Source organism: Ornithodoros turicata, chromosome 3, assembly GCF_037126465.1.
Source record: "Ornithodoros turicata isolate Travis chromosome 3, ASM3712646v1, whole genome shotgun sequence".
Classification (NCBI taxonomy): domain Eukaryota; kingdom Metazoa; phylum Arthropoda; class Arachnida; order Ixodida; family Argasidae; genus Ornithodoros; species Ornithodoros turicata.
Genome location: NC_088203.1, coordinates 93,256,708 through 93,276,759, shown reverse-complemented (window position 1 = coordinate 93,276,759; position 20,052 = coordinate 93,256,708). Strand labels below are relative to the sequence as shown.

At 47.1% G+C, this 20,052-nt stretch overlaps 2 protein-coding genes across 2 annotated transcripts in view; one reads left to right on the top strand and one right to left on the bottom strand.

The window, feature by feature from the left end:
* The window catches only part of LOC135388838 (nephrin-like), a 389,583-nt gene that overhangs the window by 9,172 nt on the left and 360,359 nt on the right, over positions 1-20,052 (bottom strand). The window contains exons 6-9 of the mRNA XM_064618684.1: positions 9,683-9,786; positions 6,937-7,120; positions 3,461-3,763; positions 1,418-1,723 (exon numbers count right to left, since the gene is read on the bottom strand). Of these exons, the coding sequence (XP_064474754.1) occupies positions 1,418-1,723; positions 3,461-3,763; positions 6,937-7,120; positions 9,683-9,786 (897 nt within the window). The remainder of the gene's footprint in view (positions 1-1,417; positions 1,724-3,460; positions 3,764-6,936; positions 7,121-9,682; positions 9,787-20,052) is intronic.
* Positions 18,362-19,507, top strand: LOC135387698 (uncharacterized). The gene has a single exon (XM_064616797.1). It carries the CDS (start codon positions 18,362-18,364, stop codon positions 19,505-19,507), a length of 1,146 nt encoding a protein of 381 aa, XP_064472867.1.

Below are 20,052 nucleotides of genomic sequence, written 5' to 3'. Positions count from 1 at the left end.
TGTGTGATAACAACAAACCGTGGTTCACGATAACCGCGGTTAACACTGCCCGTGTGAAAAGGGTAATATACGCTAGATGGCTGCCCGTGTGACAGGGGGATTATGCTGAGCACTCGCACGGCGCCGGTATACAGAGATTGGCGTACTTCACGCGTAACAGGCGACACCATCGGCTCTGTCGTCTGCTACAGAATATTTTGTGTCTGAGCTAGGCTTCCATGTATTACACCAGGCCCGAAAGCTCCCAAGAAAAAGCTGTGCCGCACTTAGTTCGTTTACCTGCCACGTTGGCGCTTCCTACATGGCCCAAAAGGCTGCTAAGCAGACCCCGATCCGCAATTAGGAAAGTCGATACTGCACCATCACCTTCGCTCACGGTACAGCGTGCAGCAGCTTCCTCCACTGATTGTGAGGATTGTTGTGCTCTACTCACGAATGAATTACTGTACGTATGTTCGAACAAACGTTTATCCAGAAAACGTTGGACCAAGAGCAGTAACTTCGGTGTGGACTGTCTGCCCGGCGCATTTGGGACTAGCAGACCATGCTAGCAGACGACAACCATGCATCGTTACCACACAAGTTCCTCGGTTATAAAAGCTGTTAAATTTCAGTAATTTCTGCAGTTGATTTTTTCAGGACCTAGCCTGCAAAACCACTGACTCAATCTTCTAACGAAATACTCTCGGGGTCGGAAATATATTTTTCGCAGACGATCAGTGGTCATAAGCTAGCCCTGCCGCCTCCTCACGCGCGCGCGCGCGAGAGAGAAAGTCGTGCTTGAGGTATGAAAAGGAAGAATAAGAAGGGGAAGATGCTTGCTTGTTCCCCTTCCCTTCCCTTCATTATGATACACAAGATCCAGAAGCGAAATCCATTCACCTTGAAACAATTTTGTACGTATTGTTCAGCAATCCTGATGCGTGCGAGTTATAGTTCTCTCTTTCTTCCGAGCAGGCACACAACATAAACACACTCACTGTACCAAATCATCATCGTAGAGAAATTCCCACACAACCACATTCGATTTCCCAGAGCACAGAACTGTGCCGAAGCTCGCGAAGCTCCGAAACTTGGGAAGGTCCCAATAGCATCGCCATCCTGGACCATGTAGCGAGCGCCATATGGTAGATGAGTGAACTAAGTCCGGCACACGCTTGCAATGGGGAAATCACAAAGCCTGTCGTAATACATGGAGGCCTATAAATCTGAGCTGCAAGAAGTGTTGAGCTGCTCGCGCTCGCGTGAAGCAGGAAGCTGGCATTTGGCGCATCTTCCGATGAAGTATTTTTTTGGTGAACATCGCTCGTGCGAATACAGAGAGAGAGAGAGAGAGAGAGAGAAAATATGTTTTTACAAAACAGTATCTTACGGCATCTATAATCGGTAGAAGTGCTCGTAAGCTGATGTTACCCACCTGACGTTAGGAGCTTCGACGGAGGTGGAATGGCTCTGACGACAATGGTTGTGGGTTCGCTGCGTCCCCTTTCGTTCACCACGTACACCCGAGCCAGGCATTCCGTGGCAGGTGGAATGTTGCGCACCCTGAAATGGGGCCTCTCGCCGACCAAAGAACTGGCGTTGGACAACAGACGACCCGTGTCCGCGTGGTACACTTCGAGCTGGTACCAGGCACGCTCTCCGGGTCTCTGGGCGCATTCCAGCACAAACCAGCTGGTAGCTTGGTTCACCACAGCACACTGGGAGTGGGCTTTGGGTACACCTGCGCGCACGAGCACTTATTAACCTGCCATCGCAGTCGCATTCGGTACAGAGGACGCAATAATATCGCATATATATACAGGGTGTCCACGCTAAGTGTGAACAGATCTTTAATATATATATATAACACTTTTTCCAAGATGAAATCAATTGCAACATAGCATATGCTGAAGGGCACTCCCTAGGAGGGCATTAGCAAAGTCCAAAGGCAATGTCTCAATTAACTTTAATTAATTAACTTTTTAATGATAAAAGCTACAAAGTTGTCCCAATGAGAACATCTGTTCCTTTCGGTCACCTGATATGGTAGCCGTTTTCAGAACAAAAATGGATCGCCCGCAAAAAAATTCGTGAAGGAACGCCATTTTTTCTTTATTTTGTTCATTGCGCTTCGTAGAAGACGCGTCTGTCCTTCACCCCCAATCTGAGAGGAAGAAAGAGCACACTATCGCCTCTCGCGTCCTGGAAAAAGATTAAAAGGAAACAGAAAATACAACCCAAGATAAGGCCAGTTCCGATAGAGTCACCCGATACATTTGTTTTTGTTTTGTTTCCGCAAGTTAAAGCTCATCTTGGACGCATGAGGCGGCCCTGTACTCCTTTCCCCTCTCACGTTGGGGATGAAGGAAATATGCGTCTGCGAAGATGCGCAATGAACAAAATAAAGAAAAAAAATGGCGTTCCTTCACTAATTTTTTGCGGGCGATCTATCGAACGGATTTTCGTTCTGAAAACGGCTACGATATCAGGTGACCGAAAGGAACAGATGTTCTCATCGGGACAACTTTGTCGCTTTTATAATTAACAAGTTAAGTAATGAAAGCTAATTAAGACATTGCCTTTGGACTTTGCTAATGCCCTCCTAGGGAGTGCCTTTCAGCATATGCTATATTGCAATTGATTTCATCTCGGAAAAAGTGTTATATATATTTTTTAAATATGTTCACAGTTAGCGTGGACACCCTGTATATATATATATATATATATATATATATATATATATATATATATAACGCGCGTTTGTAAACAGTTTACGAACGAATTTCCTAATGAAAAAGCCAACACGCGCCTGCGTAAAAAAATAATTTTGTGCATATTTACACGTAAGGTGACTAGACTCATACTGTAAAAAAAGTCTGAGTTTGGGCAAAAGAGAAGAGCGGACGATATGAGACGGACGAGAAGGACTCAAATGCCGAAACTTAGGGTTTTTCACAGTACGGGCCTACTCACCAGCTCGCTAGCATTTATCAGGTGACTACCTGTTGAATCTTCGTGTTATGTAAACATTGCAGCGACTGAAGCATCACATTGGTGCCGTCCACACGGGTGCCGGCCACCCTTGGAACTATTCGCGTGTTCTGGCAGATATGGCCGCGTGTGTTTGTTCTGCCCACCAGTGGGCAGATCACGCGACAATGACATAGTTTTCGGGGGGAACTCCATTCAGTCGCGCGGATCTTTCTTTCCTGCAAAGTACGTTCCCATCAAAATTAGGAGTGAAAGAAGAAAGAGAAATGAGAGGGGATATGATAAAAACGTGCAGGTAACACTACAGTCACTATATGCAGGAAGATGACAGCGCCGTATTCAGAAGGGGAATGCCCATGTCCGTTGGAGAATTCACAGCGGCAATACCTACGTGAGAAAGGGCTAAACTGGGCAGATTCAATACCAGACGTCGTATACACCATTATCGCCACCCACCCCGCGTACATATCTACTCGTCTATACTCACCCTGTGGCTCCACGAAGAAGGTGCAGTAGCTCTGCTGCATTCCTACAGAGTTGTTCGCCCAACACGTCAGAGTGACGTACTCCGTGGCTGTCGTAGGGAAATAACGAACGACGCTCCGTGTTCCGTTCGACACAAAATCACTGAGTTCCCGCGACTCCGAATTGTTGCGCACAGTCCAACGAAAGGTGACTTCCGGCGGATCGGAGTCCACTTCGCAGGACACCTTAACTTCTTCTCCCGCTGACCAGTAGCGATGCAGGATGCTACGGGGGACGCTGTCCGCACTCTTGCAACGGGGAGAATCTGTAGTGTAAAGCATACAGCGTTTCCACGTTAATTAATATTCCACTTCATTGTTCTTCTTTTCATATCGTTGCTTTGTTTTCCTTTTTTTCTTAATAAACATATCCCCCCACCCCCACCCCCACCCACCCACCAGCACCACCACTGCTGGAAACGCAGTGTACTGTCCATGGGCGTAAGCTTTCTGATTGGAATTATAACCGGCGATACGTGTACTTTCATTCTAGCTTAGTAAAAAGTGTGGCCAGTGAGACATAGAGGGACGAATGCAACACTTGAAGAATCAAGGTAACGTCATCGTTCATTACGCGAGGCAAAATATTTGTACTTTAGTGTCCCTTTAACTGCCGTTCTTTTAATGGACACCTTTGGGTTGTCAAAGCAGTAAAAAAGAAAGACACGTAGAAGCTCACAGAAGTATTCACCGTCTCTTACCAGAAAGGAATTTTTATTGGAGAGGGTTGAAGTCGACTCGCACAAGTGAAGTCCCACTTCACAGCAGGATGCGGTGGGGAGCAGGTCGTTCATACAAGGGGGACCGATGTGCGGGTGTGACCTGCCTGTAAAGCGTGCTCTGCCACATTTACATCCCCTATGTGGGGAAGCCAGACCTACAATTTTGCGCGCGTGTGCGGGATAGCACAGCTGACACACGACACTATTTCTTTCTCGTCCGCATCCGAGCTCCTATTTTGAGTTGCACAATACAATAACTTTTCAAACGGTTTTGCCTCGTCCACCGCAATTTCTATGGAAAACACACAGGCACTTGCTACGTAAATGCGGGAGACCGTCTCGAGTCAATATACCCGCCCTTTCATCTTATCTACGTACCTCTCGCTTTCATCCCCCGGGTTATTAAATAGCGTATACTCGAGAGAAGCCTTAAGGAAGAAAGTAAAGAACGGCGTTTCGCCGCGGCTGTTATGAGTTCTCTTAGTCTATGCGAGCACATATGCAGCCAAGCAGGCGTGAGGCCAACCTTTCCGTCCTTTTTTCATAATAGACATATCCCCCCCCCCCCCCCCAGGCGTGAGGTCGCATCTTGACGCTGCGGGGTATCTTTTAATAACGAAGTCCATACTCCCCATGAATGCCTTAAGCTTGAACCACGGACGAAATAGATTAGCTTTTTGTTGCGTAGTCGCCAGCTATGGTGTAAGGCCTAAGTTTGAGGTCCATCGGCCTTTGTCTCTATACCGCCGCTTGTTAAGATTCTAAATTGCGACGATGACATTCTACGAGAAAGTCATCGTTGATCAGTGAAAAACAAAAGCGTTTTTGACGGATGTTGTTGGCACTGTGTGTAATTATACGCTTCCGAGTATATTGACGTTAAACGGATAATAATTCGAGGCAATTGACGTCGCGACGCCACTATGGTTAGAGGTGAGCGCGGATAGGATTGACAGTATCCGCACGGTATCCGGGCGTATAAGATCCGCGACTGCATCCGCAACCATACTCGTTGAAATAGGTGCATCCGCGCTGAGACTGAGTATATGTTCGCATATACGCGGTCATTGTACTTGCAGGAAAAAGTATGCATGACGAAAGTGTTATGCTAGAAACGTTTTTAGATTTCGGCATACAAACTCTCTCAGGAAAGTTACGTCAACCACAGTTGTCCAGTAATAGCCGTTAAAGACACAGCAATGCCAGGTATGGCACACTTCGACGTCGTTTTAGATTCACTGCCCATCCTCAGTGACGTCTCCCCTTAGGGTACGTCCTCGGAGGTACAATTGTTTTTTTGCAGGTAAAACGTGATTATCCGTGAGTGCCCAGGTGGGGTAGGACTTTATCCGCATTCTGTCCGTGCCGATTTCAAAAGAATATATCTCTATGCGCAAAAAAAAAAAAAACGCATGTCGTGTGGATACCCGCGTATATAACTGTACCCGCACAGACCTATACCTATATGAACACGTTCAAAAGGGCTGTGTCGAAACGCGTATGTGTAATACGAGAATGCCCTGCGACCACATGTCTTTGTTACATGATTCAATGGAGACGCGTGCAGGTATAACTGGGACCCTGGTTTGCACTCTACTACCTTTTGTATTTGTACCTATAACGGCAGAGTTTCTACCTTTAGGGAGGTGTATAAAGGTACCGAAATTGTGTCATCGAGATATATACAGAATGAATGTCTTTTGTCGAATAAACGGGAAGTCTTGCCTGTTGCCTTTTCTCTACATCTGCGAAATTTCATGTTTCGAAGTCTATAGATGTGCCTGCACAAAGGCAAGTACAGCTGACTGGTTAAGCAATTCGGATAAGTTTCCTATTCTGGCTCTATTGTTATGTGCATTGAAAGAGGGGAGACTTCGTGCAATGGAATGCCTCGTGGAGCGCTTCTCATGTTCGAAATGAATCGACATTTGTACTTCGAGCGACCTTATTTCTCTCCTTTCCTTCTCTCTCTTTTGATGGTTAATCTTATCTAGCGCTATTTTCTCTATCTTACGTTTATTACGTCACAACGACAAAACGAGCATCGAAACAAAACGCCTTTTATTAAAAAAAAAACAAAACAAAAGGAGAGAAAAGGTTAACCTGCACAACGGCGGTATGCTATTCCCAGCAAATAAAAAAAGAAGAAGAAAAGAAAAATAAGCAAAAAAGAGCCAAACACGGAATTGGTCACAGTTGACCCAGAAGGCCACAGACCCGCAGGAGCTGAAGAAGTGCCTTGGTCACCTGACTATGTTGTGTGGGGCCTAGCGGCGTAACTATAGAAAAGTCCGAGATTCTGAGACAAGCGATGCGCGACCGCAGGAGAAGACGGCGTTGGCGGTAACGGGTGCAGTGGAACAGCACGTGCGGGATGTCTCCTTCAACACGACAGGTGGGGCAGTTGGGTGATGGACGGTGGCCCATCTTAAAGATCGTTCCGGATCAGAACAGAGTCCAAGCACACTAATTTTATTTTCGTCTACCCACTCCTATATTTCCCCCTTCCCTTTGGTGTTCGAAAACGCATACGTCTGCATTTCACGCTTGTGCTTTCTTAGATTTACTGGGAGGTAACTCAATACGTTGCCGATATTTCGAGAAAATACGCTCGGTTCTCACGCTTACGCTCTGCCAGCTGCATAGTTTCGGACGCCATAGCTTCACTCGACAGATTCTACTCCGCCAAAATAAAGAATAAAAACAAACACACTTACATTTGACTCGAAGGGTGAGGACGCCGCTTTCCGAAGCTCCTCTTAGGTTACGGGCATGGCACCGATATGCTCCGGAGGAACCCTGGGTGACGTTTCGAAGAACCAGGTACTGTCCGTTGACGAAGATTCCCGTGTCGTTCACGGGCATGTCCTCACCTTCGAAGGTCCACCATATGTCGTTCACCTGAAGAGAGAGAGAGAGAGAGAAAAGCACAAAAAATAAAATACTTGTCGCGGAAATGAAATTATACTGTAATGAATTCATTTCGTCGATCAATATCCAATACGTGAATGTTCCAGTTTAAGGAATATTGTACGGGTTGAATAGGAATTTCCATATTTTGGAATATTTATTTGGGAAAATGCGTAGGACCTCCATTGTGGGTTATGTTTCCGAAGAGTATCAGTGTCCTCCAGAGAGTTGAGGAATACGTAACTTTTCATCGGTGAAGGGGAATATGTTTATTCGAAAAGTACGAGGAAAAGAAAAGTGGAGTTCTGCTTTTGTGGCAACACATGAAATTAGAAATATGATTAGCGTGTTAACATTCCTTAGCAACTAGCGAACTTCAAAGTTCAAAAAGTTTCGAAGTTTCGTTGCTTCAACACACACGAATGGTCGGAACGGACGGAGCTTATATTTTCCTTCTTCTTCACCGTCGTTCGCAATTTCCGATTGCACTTCCGCGTACCCCACACCACAGGCACTTAAAGACAATATCCGGTGGACAACCCTCTTGTTAATGACCTCGACTAATATCAATGATGATGTCAGGCTCAAAGTATAGGCGGCGGTTGACGAGGAGGAATCAGCTTTCACGTCACTGACGAAGGGCGAAAGCCAAATGATCGATATGCTTCCGTTAAAGGGTCCGGTTACCTCTTGTCCGGTTATCTTTGTAAACGACTCCTTCCTTTGTCCCAAAGTGATCCGATGAGACATTGATTACGGATTTATATTGACCACACGTGTGATACGAAGACCTGAAAGATGAGATCGTCGCTCTCTCTCTCTCTCTCTGTCCAGACTTTGATGAATGAAGATCCTGTCTTGCTCGCTCGTCACATGAGCGAGGGTCTTCGTTCGACGTCTTCTAGGCTCTTGTTGTTGTAAGACAGAATTCCGTCGGCTCTTCGTGGAGAAGAAGCAGTTGTGGATGTATAGTTTGTCGTGTTTGTATGCTTAATTTTGAGACGGTAATCAATTTCACGTAAGAGTAGGATGATATGTACAAATGAGTAATTTTAGTCATTTTGGAGACTAGATTGACTTGATGAATTCCCGCAATAATTAGTCCCTGGAAGGACTAAATGAATGGAATTTGATGCCAAGTTTAGACACTGTATGCAGTGTTGGGGAGTAGATATCGAAGTCAAGGGCTTAAAATATGGAGTAATTTTTTTAATTGCACTTCAGCGTTACTCCACACCACACACACTTAAAGACGACATCCAGTGGACACCTCTCTTGTTACTGACCTGGACTAATAGCAGTGAGGATGTCAGGCTCAAAGTATAGGCGGCGGTTGACAAGGTGGAATCAGCTTTCACGTCATTGACGAAGGGCGAAAGCCAACTGATCGATGTGCTTCCGTTAAAGGGTCCGGTTACCTCATGTCCGGTGATCTTTGCAGACGACTTCTTCCTTTGTCCGAAAGTGATCCGATGAGACATTGATTACGGGTTTAGATTGACCACACGCGTGATACGAAGACCCGAAAGACAAGGTCGTCTCTCTCTTTCTGTCCTGACTTTGATGAATGAAGATCCTGTCTTGCTCGCCTCGTCACATGGGCGAAGGTCTTCTTTCGACGTCTTCTAGGCTCTTGTTATAAGACAGAATTCCTTTGGCTCTTCGCGGAGAAGAAGCAGTTGTGAATGTATAGTTTGTCGTGTGTGTGTGCTTAATTTTGAGACGGTCATTTATTTCACGTAGGAGTAGGATTACTATATGCAAAAATGGGTAATTTTAGTCACTTTGGGAGCTAGATGCACTAGATGCATTCCCGCAATAATTAGTCCCTGCAAGGACTAAATGAATGGAATTTGATGCCAAGTTTAGGACTATTTGCTGTGCTGGGGAGTAAATTTCAGAATCAGGGCAATGAAATACGCAGTAATTGCAATCTAGGGGATTAAAATATGCAGTTATTCCACAATTTCCTCTGTCGTCTTCTTCTTCTTCTTAGAGTGTACACGGGAGTTTCCTTGAAGACAAAATTAAGTTCACAACCGATGCGTGGGATACAAAATACAGGCGTCCCAACAACAGGGTTCTTCCGTTTTCTTGTCCCCTTCCCCTTCGAGGAAAGCCATCCCGTAGTCAAAGGGGTTGTGACAGGTCGTCCCACGTTATCCCAGATAGACATAAAAGATGGTTCTTTGCACAAATGCGAACTTGCATTGAAAGTTTCGCAGCGAAGAGGCTAATAGGAGCGGAGAAAATTGGCACCGAGAATACCGAAACTCATGCGGCTCTGACATCACAGCCCTCGCCGCCGCCAGTGAGGCAGCGCACGAGAAGTCACGTGCTTACGGCTGCCAATTGGGATGGACGCAACTCTGAGCTCTGTGACGTCTGCGCTTTGCCTGGGAGCGTGTTCGAGGGCTTGTATCTAGCTAAGTACGACACGCAGAAGAACAATTCTTTTTCCTTCAGTACTCTGGCGTACAGTACAATGCGTCTATGATGTAATGAAACACATTCACGAAAGCGTCCCAACCTCTTTAATAGAATTCTGCGCACCTGAGGATTGGCGACGATGTCACACTCCATGTACACATCTCGGCCTTCTAAGATATGGTCCTCTCGCAATCCGTTGCCCAGGTTGAGTGCCAACACCGGTGGATCTGAAACAATCAAAAAGTACGATAGATAAATAAATCGAAATACGTGACAACCACTTCCACATTTCCACTATACCGCTCTATCTGTCTGTATTTGTTTGCGTGAATCCCGTTTAGGTGTCCGGTGCAGCCTGCGAAAACTCACGCGGCTTGGCGCCTGTCGGAACTGTCCGAAAATCTTACTGAAAACGACAGAAACGTTGAGTAGCTAAGCCCCACTTCCAGTTTGAGCGCACTTCGTTTGCTTGCCGAAATATTCCAGCGAAAATTATGAGAAAACTTTCTACGTGCGGCACTCATCTCTAAAGATTTTTGTGTTCTACCTTCTACGGTCCATATCGCGCAGGAGCAGATGGTATCTCTTCTTCTTCTTCATCTTCCTCCAATGAAAGGATGGACGTGAGCCACTCTCTCTTTCTCTTTTCATATATTTTATTTCTTCTTTCTTTCCTCTAAGGCAGCAGACTGTGATGTGGTTGTCTTGGCAGACGTTGAGTCAGATCGTTGAGTGCGCTTGTTACGAAAAGGTACACGACCGCCCAACTATAACGACGCCCGCGGAATGCAAATACAGCACAAGCTGCTCGTGTGTCCCTCTTGAGAAGCGCCAGCTTAAAGTGACTTCATGAAGAGTATAAGGAGGGTAGAAACTCCAGTGAAGCGGTAAGAAAGGCCGTAAGGAACCGGCTTTTCGCGGTAAATACGTGTATTGAGGGTAGGTTTACGACGTAAAGGTGCATCAGCCTGCGTCTGTGTAGCGACGTGTATGTGTGGAAATATGTGAAATGCATGGAAATATGTGTATTCTTGCACCGTGATTCGCTGTATTACGTTTCCGTTATGATTTTTTCTTTGATTCCGTATCAGCGTCGCGAAGCAACTGTGGCGTACAGATGTGGACAGATGGAGAGAGGACAGCAGGAAGTAGTGGGGGACAGGAGGGGGTTAGTATGCGTCCTGGGCCGACTTCAGGGGGAACTGTGCCGACATTCGTCCGCAAAGTCGTTTCCATTATGAGCACCTTCGCTGAGAGATGACGAAGATTGGGATAAGAATAATTTTCGTATCTCTTTTTATCACAATTTATATTACTATGATTGATACTTCCTGTCTCGCTCAAGATGTTACGCGCAGTGATACGCGCGGCGAAAGCCGCGAACTAGCTGTGGCTATACAAACGGTGTCGTAGACGCCAACATATAGAGACAGTGCAGTAGGAAAGAGGTGAGGGAGAGAGACAAGTCGGCTCGTACGAGTCCAGCGCCGACTTCAGGAGGAGCTGCGCCGACATGCGTCTTGCAAGTGTGTCGGAAAATCCGGGTAAAACTTGAGGTACCTCAGACGGCGGTGGGATCTGATTTTGCCATCTCCTGATAGTGATTCCACTCGGCCATTGGGCTGGTGCATTCTAATACTGTAGGATGCGTTAGAACTACAATACATTCTACGGGAAACACATAGTTAAGTCACCCTGATTCCCTCGTATCTTGAACTGGAACTTGAACTTAGGTTCTGTCAAAGACAGTCCCGCGGCATAAATGAAGTTTGTCAACCCTGATCTCAATCAAACATGCGACACACTGACGTTAGCCAACTTTTTGTTGCTTATTTACATACGGAATGGCGAACCAGCTTTCGCTTTCAGGAATCTAGTTTGGTTTAGTCGAGTTGAGTTGGAAAGAAAAATAATACGCGGACTCTGCTAGTTTCTGCCGTTTTATGCTAGTTTAGGACGTAGCCTGTCCGTTTGCAAAAGGTCCAAAAGTTGCGAAATCAAAACACTATATACGTTTCGGAGTTCCGTTACTAGATTATGGAAGAGTGGCTAAAGATAATATTTATACCATCGCCGTGTATGCTTTAGAAAGTCTTCGGTTTGTTTCGGCATGGAAGAAGCGCCCAAGGGGCATTGCGAAAGCCCTTCGGCGCAAATTGGCAAAGTTCCAACGCCACTTGCGCAAGGCCTTCACGTCAGCTTATATATCATATAAGCTATATAAATATATAACAATATAATATAATAACTCTCTTATGGTAGTCTCGCCGGAAATTATATTTCGTCTTTTTGTCTTTGTTTGGCCAGTATGAGCCCCTACGTATTCTCCTTCTTCCTTTCTCTTCTTCTTTTGAAGCTGTCGAAATTGCTCGAGTGTCCGCGCCCTGTCTTTCCGTTGCCAATAGCAGAGTTCCCTGTGTTTGAACCCTCGTGATAGACTCGTTACGCGTACACATAGTACCGCTTGTTTGTTTGTTCCAGTATTGTTCGCGATAAGAGTGCTGAACCTGTTAATGAGGGACAGTCAAACGTCGAAACCACCAACCACGACGTGTCCTGCTTCCGTGCCCCGTTTTTCTGCTTTCGAAACCATGTCTCTCGGGTCCGATTTTGGAAAGAATGTTCGTCGCCGTCGTTGAAAGGCGTTGCTCTTCCAACACGCGAGGTCTCACAACTGGAAGCCGACGAGGGCCAAGTACTGCTTCTAACCGAGTCATTGGAGACGGAGAGGCGTCGGGTTGGATGAAACGGAAATTGTTCATCGCGCCCACACACAACCTGACCCAAACTGACCTCGATACTATACGTGATACAGCACATTGCTACGTTTGCGCAGCGCCTGCGCTTTCCACGGAAGTACAAGTACGCGGGCTTATCAGTTGGTGCATCCGCCCCCTGGGCACGAAGTGCGCGTCCCGGTACAGCGGCGGATAACAGAAATGTTCTGTACAGCAGATGATTTGAAGGGAAGAGGAAACTGAGAAATGCAACACTACAGTTACATTCCAACGACATACAATATGACACGCACATACATACGTACAACACAAGTGCGAGGCAGCGGCATCTGGTGAACATGATGGAAAGTAACTCTTCCGAGGCTGAAACGCGCTAACAGACGAACACAACTGAGGCTTTTGTTGTGTTCGTCTGCTCGCGTGTTCTAGCCTCAGGACAGTTAGTTTCCATCGTCCTACATAGATGCTCGTTTCAGTAATTTCGGTTCTGTACCGTAAGCGGCCCTAGCGGTATACCCGCACACGACACTCGGGAGGGGGGGGAATATGTTTAATGCAAAGTAAGAAGGAAAGGTTAGCCACGGTGTGGGCTTGCTATTCCCTAATGCTTTCAAGCAAACAGAAGAAAACAGCTGGGGTACAGAAAATTATTAAAAAAAACAATAAATAAATAAATAAGTAACAGCTCCTTCACTAATCGTTGCGCATCAGAGAATGCCCAGGAGTTTAGATTCCCGAAGGAATCGTGTCAGCGCAGACCTGACTTCAGCGTGCTGGGTAGGGCCAAGTAGCACCGCGAGGGAAAGCTCTCGGTAGCCTAGATGAGCAAGGCGGCGCCGGAGACTCGATCGGTGGACTTCGTACCGCTGGCAGGCAATGAGAATGTGTGGCACATCGGCTTCTACGTTGCACGTTGGGCAAAGAGGTGATGGGTGCTGATTCATCTTAAATAGGAGGAGAGGAGTTCGGGCCACATTCAGCCGCAGCCGATGAATCAGCGATTCCTCGGTGCGCGGGATGCGGCCAGGCACAGCATATGTCATTAAAGGGTCAATGGATTTGAGGAAGGCATTGGTGCGTATAGCTTCTTGCTGAAAGAGCTGTGTGCGGTTGGCAGTGAAGCGGCGGATTTTCAGCTGGCACATAGAGTGCGCAAGGGGAAAGACAGTTGGTTGCTCAGCGTCGTGGGCTTGCCGAGCAAGAGCGTCAGCACGATCATTGCCTGAAATTCCGACATGGCTCGGGATCCATTGGAACACCACTTCGTGTCCCAGTGATACAAGTTCAGAGTGCAGGGCGATGATCGTGGTATAGGTGTCACTGATGACTGCGGCAGAGTAAGAGGCCAGCGCCTCCAGAGCCACTTTACTGTCAGTGAGGACCGACCAGGCCCTGGGCGCACACGAGGAGACATGTCTCAAAGCGGCCAGTAGTGCGAATGCCTCGGCCTCAGCCGATGACATAAGAGGGAGCTTGAAGCCGTGCTCAGCTCCATCCTCTGGGATGCAGAAGGCAGCAGACGACCCAACTAGAGAGACTGAAGCATTGGTGTATATCTGGGTGCGATGCCGGTGGTGACACTCGGGAGTTCGCCATGTTGACATCGTATAGCTGGCCCATTCGTAATGCACGGAGAGCAAAGCGTACGTGGCTATTCTTTTGATACTCAGAGCTTGGTTACACGACTATTTAGTTGTTTTTGCTAACTGTGTCGTCGTGCACCACCGGAAGTTCGTCCGGTAAGCAGGCAACACGTGGCTATACTTTATCTGTGCACGTTCTGTAGTATAAAGGTCAGTGTACACTGAGCGGAGGTCAGGAGCGGAGGAATGTTTGTATTAAAACTGATATGAAGATGTAAATTAAAATTTGATGTGTGTGTGTGTATTGTCATCAAGTAAGGAACCTGTCTACGAAAATTTGATGTTCGATTACCTTGCATACGTTTTGCGCAGCCTGAACTATTGAGAGCGGGACCCCAGTGTTGACTGGCAGAGGGACATGGAGTTGTTGCGGTGTCGACGTGAGGCGCAATTCAGTGGAATCATGAAGACAGTCGGCAAGTATTGCACACACATTTCGTCTGAAGTTGGTTTTAATTAGTTTGAATGGGGAGGGGGGGGTATGATTATTAAGAAGAAAAGAAAGCAAAAGTCAGTCAGACGGGGGTCGGCTTGCTATTCCAAAATGAGAGGGAAAGAAAAGGAAAAGTAAAAGAAGAAAAGGAAAGGAAAAGAAAAATAGGGAAATAAGAGAATGAAAAGAAACTGAAAGAAAAAGGAAGAACACAAAACTAAAACTGAAAAATCACAGACACGGTTACACAATCACAAGGCGTTGACAAGGTTGGAAGCGTGGAAAATGCGGAGCGGAGGAGCGCAGTTGTGACTGCCCGCTGGGTCGGCTGAATAGCGGGACCCAGTAAGGTAGCCAGTGTCATAGTGCCGTAGCCAAGTTGGGATACACGACGACAGAGGTCGTCAGTTTGCATAGATTTCTAACGACTCCCATCGCGATGCGGCTCGCTTTATTTATCACGCAGCATAACTTTAATCAGAAGGTACACAGTAGCTTACTCTACAAAACTGTGCAACTCACTTTACTTAACTGTACAAAACTTGGATGGCGAAGCCCAAAACTGCCGTGTGGTATACACAGCGCAGTTTCACACGTAACGAGCTGTTCTTCCACGACTGTAAAATTTATTGAACAGAAATTGTCAACGCAGTTCGGGTGGACGTTCTTTCGCAAGATACGTTCGTCCAACGCATGTAGCGACGTAAAACATTCTCAGAGGGCCACTAGCTTGGGCGCTTGGCTTTAACGTCCTCACCATAAGCTTTGCTCGGCTATCGTGAAAAAAAAAAAAAAAAAAAAAACCTCTCAGTCCTTTCGGCATCATTGTTATCACTCCCATAACGGACTCAGTCCGGCTGTGTTACTCCATGGAGAGAAGACGTCCGCGAATGTGTTTGCGGAGCGGCCGCACAAAGTAAGAGAAATGACAGTTTGTTCACTTTCTTTTTCTTCTCTCTATCTTCCCAGTTTTTGCCGTACAGAGTGACGAAGTCACTTCACGCGGCAGTACCTCTCGCATTAATACGAAATAAGAAAAGCCATATTATATACATATATATATATATAAAAGGTGATGCGAAAAGAAAAATTTTCTGTTCTCGTATACATGTCCAGGGGATGAGAGTCACTGTTGACGAGACAGGCCCAGTAAATAATCAAAATACCCGCGTGTCATGCGTCGCCATAAATGTTTACGCCCCGTTGATTTTTTTTTTTTTTTGCACGTGCGGCAGATTCTATGTCACACGACATCTCTCTTGGGGTTGCGTTTTGGATAGCAGGATGTGTCTGAAGGAAAAAGGAAAGGAAGAAAGGGGACACGTGGGAAAGAAATGATGGGTCTTCATGCACTGTTGCGCCGCGAGTGCACTGAATTTCTCGGCCTTTCACGTGCATATATGCATGTAAAGTGTTGCATTACACCACGCGATACGCGTTACGACTAGAAAGAAAAAAGAAAAGAAACAAGTAAATGCCGTAGGGGAGCGATATTCATTCTCACGAAACGTTCCCCCTTTGAGAAGCTCCTGGGTATACGGTTAAGTATGTGATGGATAGCAAAAGCCAGCAAGATTTGGTATACGTGAAGCGTTGTTGGTTTGGTATTAAATGTCTTATTAACTGTCTGATCAGATGTCGTTGCGCAAAACGTGCTGCTATTCTTTTTTTTTTTTTTTTTTGGCGCTCGACTCTCGAATACTTCGTGATTCATTGCCTTTTGCTCGAGCTAATATATGCGCCAAAAATTAATTATGGACAGTGCTATTAATATTACGCACCACCTGGTAGATCGATGGTGGGAGAAGGGGTGCGGCGAGTTGATCAGGAGAACCACGACGTCAGTAAGCTGAGAGCGGCTGTTGTTTCAGGCTGCAACACTGACTGGTCAGGGTAAGAGCTTCCAACTTTGAGGTGAGCAGGGTAACTGCGCTAAGCACCGAGGACTGCGGTGTAACATCGATGGTGTAACATCGTTACGACTTTCGGTAAAATTTTATCTTTACGGAGGCACATATTTCTTCAGAGCACTTGGACGAGAATGTTACTCAGTAGCAAATCTCGCAGGAGAAGTTAGAGACCTCCATAGCCTTCTCTATGGTGTATCGTGGTTCCTTGGATTTTCGTTTGTGGTTGCAAAGTCCCCAGCGTGAGACCGCTGTCTGAAATGAGATGATTCTGCCTGTCTGAGTTAAATGAACAGATAGGCATAGGAGCGGAGGCATCTACGGACAAACACAACACATAGAGCCTATGGCCCCTGGTGCTGGCACTCATAGGATTTTTTGTTTGTGTGTGAATGAATTACTTGTTGAGTTAGAGGAAGTTCAGAAATCACGTTTATGTGTCAGTGGGCTCATGAAGCTGCCTAAAAGTCATCGGACTGCGTTTTTGCACGTGTTTTAATTGTCTCATGCGGTATACAGGGTGTCCCAGAAAACGTGTCATTGAATTATAATAAAAAAACTACACCACCTAGAGTCATGCGGTCAACGGCATTTGTTCTTACTAGGATTTTGCCACCTCCTGATGTGAATGTCGTGTAACGTAAGTTTAATTATGTAAGTTTTTGCGAAGTGAAGTCGGAAATTTGCCAAATAAACGTGACTTTTTTACTCCACCAACGTGAAGAGCGTGTCTAACTTACTTAAATTAATGATAATTGACAGGGATATTCAGGGGCTATCCCATCAGAAAAAATAGTCGAACATCATGCTCTACGGAGGTAGCGCGCGACAAATTTTTCAGAGCAATGCTTGTCAGTCCGACGAAAGGAGGTTGGAAACCCAGCCCACACCTGCAACGCAGGAAGAGATAACACAGGTATGGCTTATCGCGTCCGACTTCCGCTGGGATCGCACTTTCCCTCTCCCAATTTCAGGAACTGTCACTTTTTCTACTATCACTCTGTGGGCTGGTTTCGATTGCGCTCAAAAAGTCGTCGCGCGTTATGGTTCGGTGCTACGAAAAGCATGATGTTCGGCAATTTTTTCCAATGGGATAACTCGTGAATATCACTGTCAATTATCATGAACTTGAGTGAGCACGCTCTTCATATTGGTGGGGTAAAAAAGTGACCTTTACATGGCAAATTTCCGAGTTCAGATCGCAAATATTTACATAATTAAACTTACGATACATGACATTCACATCAGGACTTGGCAAAAATCTAGTAAGACCAAATGCCGTTGACCGCATGATTCTAGGTGGCGTAGTTTTTTTATTATAATTCAGTGACACGTTTGCTGGGACACCCTGTATATAGGAAGCCAAATTGCGTGTAAATGCTTGAAAATATTTTTGGTGATTCTATTTTATCGACCTGAAGTGATACGTATGGCGGCGTCTTCACTGTAAATTTTTTACGCCTTTCTGTCATAAATGTGTTCTCCTATAGCACACACCTTTTGGTTGCAAGTGTAACACCTATACAGAAGTTATTTTTTTAAAAGCAACCTTTCCCGATGTGCTAATTAAAATCGGTAAAAACTATAAAACCTTCAGTGTGTGGTGACCCAGTTTGGGGGACACATGGGGAGCCGTCCCGTGACCTCATCTCCCCCAGGCGATCCCTCGACACAGGAATTTTCCACTGGCCAGTTTGGCCGCGTGGGCGGATTTGGCGCATGGAAGTAGGTCAGTGGAAGGTGTCGCGGGAGGGGACCCTGGGGAGGAAGAGGTCACTCGTGCTTGGGACTTGGAAAGGAGCAGACATCTCAGGAATAAAGTCAGAATGTAAGTTTGTTCCAAACCTGTGTCAGAGTCATTCTTGGTTGGCGATAGGGAACGTACCGGTTATTTAGACCACAACCCGGTGGGGAAGGCTACTTGCAGGAGCAAATCCCACATCTGGCGCCCAACGTAGGCCTACGTTCCTTTGTCGTCAATTGAGAGTGGTTCTGAGCGCTCTACATTTTGGGGCCCTGTTAGGATTTTGGGGGAACACGGGTGTTAGGCGCCTCGTGGCATGGTAGTGCATACGCGATCCATGGAAAATCAGTCCGGGTCGGCAACAAACGGGGACACTAATAACCCCGGCGAGGCAGGAGCACGTGGCGGCAACGGCGATGCCGGAACCAACACGGGGGCAGGTGTGCATCCACCTCTCCCCACTCCACAAGCGGTTGATACCGCTAGCTTATTGCTCCAAGTGACAAATATTGTCGCTTCATTGACCCAGCAGTTGAATGCGGCGCAGACTAGCCCGCATTCTACTTTTCCCCCACGGCTCCACCCGAGTATGACAATTCCGACGTACTCGGGATACTCTGATAGAAAGTCGGTAGCTGACTTCCTATTGGAGATGGAGACCTATCAGGTTGCATCTAGAGCGTCCGACGAGGTAGTGCTAGGGCAGGTCTTGCCAGTAGCTCTAGTGGGGGACGCCGCTCGATGGCGAAGGCTGCAGAAGCCTTTCACCTCGATGGCGGACTTCCGGCAGCGTTTTAGGGAGGAATTTTTGCCACCCGACTACGCAATGCGTGTGCGCGAAGAGTTAGCTTTTCGCACACAGCACGCCGACGAGAGTCTCATTGAATTTGTGCGCGCAATTCAAGAGCTCTACGATAGGGCCGACCCGACGGTCACAGATCAGGATAAGGTTTCGCGTGTTATACGGCAGAGCCATCCTTGCTTCCGTCCGTATCTACGGGGGCGAAATTTCGAGAATCTTGATGCGCTTGCTCGAGAGGCTCGTGTGATTCAGGCTGATTTATTGTCTGAATTGCGGTACCAACCTCCACCGCGTCCGGAACTATCAGTTGAGCCGGGTTGCGCTTGGGCGGGTGTGAAGGACTCCGTTCCACGGGGAAGGGAAGCGACGTCCTTGGTTGCGGACGCGGGAAGCCGGTCGGACGTCATCGTCCCGCCGCGCTCCCTGGATCCTTTCTCCTTCGAACAGAGGCGCCGTGCGGGGTTTGGCGAAAACTCACGCGGCGGTCCGAGGAGTGGAACATCCACTGCTCGGAGGGTTCAGGATAGGCAGAACCAGGTAGAGAGGGACCCCAGTAGCAGAATGCCACAGGCGGACCGCGGGCGGGCGCAGCCCAGATGCTATGGCTGTAATCAACCAGGGCATTACAAGCGTGACTGTCCTGTGCGTCGGGGAAATTTCCGGTCGGCGCAGGGAAACTAGTAACGCCGGCGGCGGCAGTTGGGGCTAGCCCTAATCCGTCGTCGGCAGTCAGAGAGAGCTCGGGGCGTGTGTTTCATACCTCGCCGCAGTCTTTTGTCGAGGATGGATCAGTTTTCGCCCCAATAGCTTGTAGAGTTCAGGAGTCTGCTCCTGTGTTCGGTCCGTACATAGGCGTAACAATAGCTGGGAAAGAGTACATTGGCCTGGTGGATACCGGTGCCACGCTCTCGCTAATCGGAGACGCCGTGTACGCGCACTGTCGTGAACGAAATGTCCGCGTCAGGAAGGTTAATATCCCATTGCGGTTAGCATCGGGAATGTCGAGTGCTACAGGCGCAGTGAGACTTACAATGCGCTTTAACGGGGGACGGTGCAGACAACGGTTCATTTACCTGTCAGGGCTGTCAATCCCAGTTATTTTGGGACGAGATTTCATTGTCCGAGAGGGATTGATTCTCGATTTAAAGGCAAACGGATATCGGTGTGGGGGACCGCTAAGCCCACTGATTCCTTTCGCCTCTCCTTCACCGACTGGCTGTTTTACC